The sequence below is a fragment of the Penaeus japonicus genome, unplaced genomic scaffold, assembly GCF_977035675.1.
Source record: "Penaeus japonicus unplaced genomic scaffold, GWHDUDI00000001_assembly GWHDUDI00000020, whole genome shotgun sequence".
Classification (NCBI taxonomy): Eukaryota; Metazoa; Arthropoda; class Malacostraca; order Decapoda; family Penaeidae; genus Penaeus; species Penaeus japonicus.
The window spans coordinates 20,223,668-20,230,731 of NW_028234422.1; the positions used below are offsets into that span (position 1 = coordinate 20,223,668).

Consider the following 7,064-nt stretch of genomic DNA (forward strand, 5'->3'; position numbering starts at 1 on the left):
AAAAACGGTTTGATCGGGAACGAAGGACGGGGCCATGTTTATACATGAGTGTGTGGGCGTGGGCGTCTCTTAGTATTTATGTTTGTGCGGGCACACATAATATGTATATATATATATATATATATATATATATATATATATATATATATATGTGTGTGTGTGTGTGTGTGTGTGTGTGTGTGCGCGCGTGCGTTGGTGTGTGTGTGTTTGTATTTTTGTAATTATCTACGTTTGTATATGTATGTATGTTTGTATGTATATTTGTGTGGATAACAGTACTTTGGCTGTCAGGAGAAACTTTCGCCGTTTTTACCGATGTGGTGTAATGGCGGAGCAGATTGTGTGAGCGTCGCGGTTTTATTTGTGTGATGCAACGCTCGCGCAGTTTTGAGGTTGTGTTATTTTTACATTTTCTTCGTCTTGTTGAGGGGAGGGGGGGCAGGACGGTGAAGGTTAGCCTCGTGTTGGGGCAGAGTGCATTTCGTGTTTGTCAGTCTGTACTGGTTGTCTGAATTGTCTCCCTCTTTCTTCTCTCTCTCTCTCTCTCTCTCTCTCTCTCTCTCTCTCTCTCTCTCTCTCTCTCTCTCTCTCTCTCTCTCTCTCTCTCTCTCTCTCTCTCGTCCTCTCTTCTTCTCCTCCCTCTCTCTCGACCCCCCCCCCCACTCTTACACGCGCGTTCAGTTTGCGGCCGCCTCCCATTAAGCACCGGTCGTGTTATTGCGGTCTCTATAATGCTGCAAAGTAAAGATGAAGCGCGGCGGGACAGGCGCATCGTATCAGCTGTCTCGTGTGATGTCTCTATATGACACAACAACCCCCCCCCCCTTCCTTCCTCGCATGCGGTCTTGGGTTGTGGAGATAAGGCTTTGTTAATGAGGACTGATGACTTCGCGTCGCCAGGGTTGGGATTGGCGCGTTTCGATGAAATCTTCGTCAAAATTGGTGTTCAGGATCGCGAAAGAGGGGGCTGTAGTTGCAAGAGTCTTAATGCTGTAAAAGAGAAATAAAGAAAATATGAAGAAACGAAATATATGTTTACACATATACTGAAAAATACGCACATATATACCCATACATTCCTCTGTATATTATGTACACGTTCGCATAAAATTTTCACTGGCGTCGCGGCGCAGAGCGAGTGCCCCGCCGACCTGTTCGGGAGTCGGAGGTGTGAGGCGTCGGCCATCTTGTGAGCGCCTCACTGCCTCAGCCTGACCTTCGCTCCAGTCGTGGGCTTTGGCCAGCGTCCCCGGTGCCGCCGTTGCTCCGCCGGCCGTCCTTCAGCTACTCTTGGCACAGGTCAGGGCTCTGCTGGCTCTTGTCTCCCGCAGGATCGCCAGCAGGTGGCACAGGCACAGGGAGTCTGGCCCTCGAGGGCGCACCCTTTGAAGGGGTGAAGGGACCCGGGCTGTGTGAAGAGCGCAGCTGGCTCACGCTGGCACCGCTCGCTCCCTCTCTCACGCTCTTTCTCGCCTGTTTGCTTTCTCTCTTCCTTTCTCTCTCTCTCTCTCTCTCTCTCTCTCTCTCTCTCTCTCTCTCTTTCATTCTTTCCCTCATTCATTTTTCTCTCTCATTTTCTTTCTCATTTCCGTTTACATTCTCTCCCCCCCCCCCCCCCCTTTTTCTCTATCTCTCTCTCTCTCTCTCTCTCTCTCTCTCTCTCTCTCTCTCTCTCTCTCTCTCTCTCCTTCTCTCTCTCTCTCTCTCTCTCTCTCTCCCTCCCTCCCTCCCTCCCTCTCTTTCTGTCTCTCTCTCTCCCTCTCTTTCTGTCTCTCCCTCCCTCCCTCTCCCTCTCTCTCCCTCTCCCTCTCTCTCTTTTTCTCTCTCTATCTATCTATCTATCCCTCTCTCCCTCCCCCTCCTCCTCACCCTTCCCCTCCCCCCTCCCCCTCCCCCTCCCTTTTCCTCTCTCCCTCTGCCCCTCTCCCTCCCTTTTCCTCTCTCCCTTTCCCTCACCCTCCTCCTCACCCTTCCCCTCCCCCCTCCCCCTCCCTTTTCCTCTCTCCCTCCCCCTCTTTCTCTCTCTCTCCCTCTGCCCCTCTCCCTCCCTTTTCCTCTCTCCCTTTCCCTCCCCCTCTCTCCCTCTCTCTCTCATTCCTCCCCTTCTCCCATTCTCCCATTTTTCCAGTCTCTCCTTTCCTACCTTCTTGCTATCTATTTATTCTTCTCCCTCTCTCCTGCATTTCTCTTCTCCAACCATCTCTATTTATCGTTATTCTCTCTTATGCGCTTCTTGTCTAGATTTCTGAAGATGTTGTGCAACTTCTGCTCTTACGCGTGTGCGTTTCTTAAAGTGCATGTGCGTATGAACTGCAACCAAGGTACATTGTGTGCACAAAGAATTTCGTAAGACGTTTTAGTTTTTTCATGTTAGTGATTATGACGAGCTGTTTATTTTTTTTATCGTTTTTGTTTCGAGAGGGGTTACTTATAGTGAAGACAATAGCGGAAATAAGTGTTTTCCTGGGGGAGGAGGGGGAGGGGGGGAAGTAAAGGCTTTTGCGTCATATCTGTCATTGCAGACCGTTTGTAATGGCGAGGGTAATCGGCGAGTGACAGCGAGGAGGTGGCAGGAGAGGTGTCGCGCGCGCCATATTGTATGCGGTGTTTGAATGTGTGTGTGAATGTGTGAGAGAGAGCTATCGAATATGTGTGAGCGTGTTGCGGGCGCCGTTCCCCTCGCCAGCTCCGTCGGCCCCGCACGAAGGCGTCGGGAGCGAGGGCGAAGGCTGAACTTTCTTGGTCCGTCAAGGCCGGCCCCACGCCACTGGCCAAGAAGCTGGGCGGGGGCGGGGCCAAAAGCCGTTGCAACCAATCAGCGGTCGGGAACGCGTATAGATCTCCGTGAGCAGCCTCTTGGCCACGCCCCCCTCCTCCCTCTTGCCCGCTCCCTCCCCCCCTCATCTTCCCTCCTCCCCTCTCTCCCCGACCTGGATCCTGGAAGCTGTGTCACTGGATTGCGTCGCGGTTCATTGGTTATGGCCCACACGCTGCCTGCTTGCTTGCTGCTGCTGCTCGCGAGGGGAGCTCGGTGTCTGTTGGTCGGTGGGGAGGCAAAGGGGGAGAGAGGGGGGACTTTTCCTTTCTTCCTTCTTTTCCTCTTCCTTCGGGTGTTACTAGGTCGGTGCATAGAGAGGGAGAAAGGGGAGACGATAGCTCGGGCATTGATGCCGGATGTGTTTGCTGGATGGATGATGCCGCGCGACGGGAAGGGAGCGGAAGTCCGACCCTGCGAAACCGATGCTTATCATTATTATTATCGTCATTATAATCACCGTCATCGCCATCATCACATCGCCGTCACCGTCATCACCATCACCATCACCATCATCATCATCATACTTTTCATAGATATTCCGCTTACTTTTAAAGGTGGCATGTCTGCTCAAGTATGAGTGTTCCTTTAAGTCGTACCGCTAGAACTCCGAATAATATTTGTGTCTGTGTGTGCGTGCGTGTATGAGTGTGTGTGTGTGTGTTTGCGTGCGTGCGCGTTCTACACTGAGGTCTGGACTTACTTTGACGTAATGTGTTTACTTTCCCCCCTTGTAGAATTAACCACTTTTATCTATTAGAAATAATAGTAATGGTATCTGATAGTCTTCTTTTGTAGAAAAAATAGTTCTTTTGTAATTAAGAATGAAAAGTAGAATAGTTTCTTATATATAACTACTTGAATTTGAGCAAACTAACCAACCAGTAATAGCCATTGTAGTCATTAACTTAGCCCGAGCACTGGATAACGCCCTCATACTGGCGGTCCATCGCTCAGCACTGAGATGCAATCCCTGTGGCACTGGAGGAGGACTCAACTCGGTAGTCGTACCATCCAGAGCTGCAGGAACGACCAACCAGTACTGCAAGGCGACTATCCAGTGCGAAGGGGCGACCATCCAGTACTGGGAGACGACCATACGTAACTAGACGACGACCACGGAGACCTACCTCCCAGTGCTGGAGGGACGACCACCCTAGTCCCCCAGTGGTAGCCATTTCAGTAGACTGACTTTCTCGTGTTCTCTTCTCTTCTCAGCGTGGCCCTCAGCAGATGTCAAGACTTACGGATTTCACAGATGTAAGCTCCTCCTTCTTTTTGATTTTTTGTTTTTTTTTATCTCCACTTTGTGTGCGTAGGAGGAGGAGGAGGGGGGAGGAGGAAGGAGGGGTTAGAGGTCAAGGTGAGGACCAACAGGCGTCCATTCTCCTTTTCTCTTCCCCTCCTCTTCCTCTATCTTTCTCCTCTTCTCCTCCCTTCACCTCCACTTTTACCTTCACCTCCTTCCCCTATTTGCCCTGCTTCCTCCTCTTTGCCCCTCCTTCCCTTAACCCCCCTGTCTCTCTCTCTCTCTCTCTCTCTCTCTCTCTCTCTCTCTCTCTCTCTCTCTCTCTCTCTCTCTCTCTCTCTCTCTCTCTCTCTCTCTCTCTCTCTCACCTCCTCCCCCCTTATCGTCTTCTCCTTCTCTCTCTTCTTATCTTTACTCTTACTTTTTCTTCTCCCATTTTGTTCCTGCTTTCCGTCCATCCTTTTGGAGACATTACTCCATTCCTCTCCCTCCTTCTCACCCCTAGTTTTTTTTCTCACTCATGCATTCATTCACTCACTCTTTCCCTCCTCTTTATATCTTTCTCACTCATTCACTCACTCTCTCTTCCTCTTCCTCTTCCTCTTCCTCTTCCTCTTCCTCCACGTCTCACTCACTCACTCATTCACTCACTTTTTTTCCGGCCGGCCTGCCATGTTGACTTGGGGAGGAAATTGAAGGCAAGATCGAGGAATGTAGGAGGATAGGAAGCACCTGTTGACTGACGGTTCACTGTGATCCTTGGCTATAAGATGCCCCCGCCCCCTCCCCTCTCCTCCTCCTTTCCCCACCTTCTCCTCCTCACCTTCCCTCTTCCTCTCCCCTCAGGAAAGAAAACATTTGTATATCTGTTTTTAAGTAAGGAAACTCTCCTTTCATAACTGGCGAATCTAGAGATCATTTTCATGTATACTATTTAAAAGCCAGTCTTCCAGTCTTGTTAGAAAACAAATTTTACTTACACTCCAAACTCCGTCTGGCACTGGCACAACTTTCTCTCACTCTCACTCTCCCTGCCCCACCATCCATTTCCCAGCCTCCCTTTCTCACTTCCTCTTTCCTCTCTTTCTCCCTCCCTCTTCTCTCTCTCTCCCCCTCCCCTCCTTCCCTCCTTCCTCTTTTTTTCTTCCTCTCTCCAGGAATCAGCTGTTTTTCCTCTGCAAATGGTATTCTTCCCCCGTAGAACTAGCAAGCATGGCTTCCCCCCACTCCCTATTCACTGCTTGCCTCATGTCCCTCCCCTGCACTAACACAGCTAGATTTTTCCAAGGTGGATTAGCGCTTCTAGCCACGTTCTTTTGTAGGATTCACTGTGTGTACAGTTTATTTTGCTCTTGGTAGCATTCATGTTGTTAAAATGGTAAAGGTGTAATTGCTAACGTTGCTGACAGGAATTTTTGAAATTGTAATTTGGATAATGCTTATGCTGATGCTAGTTGTTTTATTATGACTGTAGTATCAATAGTATTTTTAAAGGAATAAACTTTACGACAACATGCTATTCCCTTTGTCACTGACATGCTACCTCAATGCCGCTCAGCGTAATTCTAGGTATTAGGATTAGGATCCAGGAGATCATCTTATATTTGTATATATATATATATATATATATATATATATATATATATATATATATATATATATATATATATATATATATATCACTTGCTTTTGCTTGTGTCTGTCTGCGAGCTCGTTTACGTAAGATCAAAAAGATGGAGGGATAAAAGTCGGATTTGCTGTTGCGTAGTTTTCTACGCGCTTGGCTTTTGTTTGTTTGTTTTTGTGTTTTGGCCTTAATTTGTATTTTTGCGCAGCGAGACCGCTTCTTTTGTTCACCGATGAATACTTGTTTAATTTGTACTTTATTTAATTGTTTGTTTCTTTTATGCTATTAATAGTAAATATTGTTTTTGTTACCATGTAAGTCACGTTTTTGTTGTTGCTTTAGAATGTCGTTAGTCTGTTTTAAGAAGGAACTTTTGTATTTTGATATCTCTGTTCTTATCATCGATTGTGTAACCTCCGTGCATAGTCGTCCCCCTCCCCCCCCCCTCCCCCCTGATGAGCCTTTGGCGCCAAGAGAGTGAGCCACAAGCGAAGGTTCTGATCCGCTTCCATTGCAGACCCCGGGAGCGCTATGTTGGCCGGGTCCCTGACGCCCCCGGACAAGGTCAACGGGGAGGCCCACCACCATCCCGCCCACCACCACCACCCGCACCACGCCCTCATGCCCGTCATGCCCACTCTACACACGCCGCCCTCGCCCCTGCCCACGCCCTCGCCGCCCGTCTACGATAGGTTCGCGTAAGTACTGGAAATGATTTTTGTTCTTGTTGATTTCTTGTTATTATTATTATTATTGTTCACCTGAATTGTCTTTTGTTTTGCTTTTGTCCCTTTGTGTATTTCTCGTTCGCACTTACTCTCAATGTCCTCCTCCACCTCCCCCCTTCCTCCTCCTCCCCTACTCCTCCCCCTCCTCCTCCTCCTCCTCCTCCTCCTCCCCTTCCCCTCCTCTTCCTCCTCCCCTTCCCCTCCTCTTCCTCCTCCCCTTCCCCTCCTCCTCCTCCTCCTCCTCCCCTTCCCCTCCTCCTCCTCCCCTTCCCCTCCTCCTCCTCCTCCTCCTCCTCCTCCTCCTCCTCCTCCTCCCCTCCTCCTCCTCCTCCTCCTCCTCCTCCTCCTCCTGCTCTTCCCCCTCTTCCTCCTCCTCCTCCTGCTGGCGTCCTTTAATTACAGCAGACTGCTAATTGCCCCTTGGCGCGAGAGGGCGAGGAGATAATGAGCTTAGTTTCCGTGGTCGCTCGGAAGGAAAATGATATATATTTGAACGCATGGGTATGGGTGGGGGAGGGGGGAGGGGGGTTGAGGAAGAGGGAGGAGGTGGGGAGAGGGAAAGGGAGCGTAGAGAGATAGGTAAGAGTTATCTGGGGGTGGATAGGGGGAGGAAGGGGAGTGCGTTTGGAAACCCCCAGGAATTAA

At 49.6% G+C, this 7,064-nt stretch overlaps 1 protein-coding gene across 1 annotated transcript in view; it reads left to right on the forward strand.

Moving 5' to 3' along the window:
* Su(H) (recombining binding protein suppressor of hairless) overlaps positions 1 to 7,064 on the forward strand; it is an 83,143-nt gene that overhangs the window by 63,623 nt on the left and 12,456 nt on the right. Inside the window, exons 4-5 of the mRNA XM_086548071.1 lie at positions 4,034 to 4,075; positions 6,209 to 6,389. Coding sequence (XP_086404197.1) covers positions 4,034 to 4,075; positions 6,209 to 6,389 — 223 coding nt within the window. The remainder of the gene's footprint in view (positions 1 to 4,033; positions 4,076 to 6,208; positions 6,390 to 7,064) is intronic.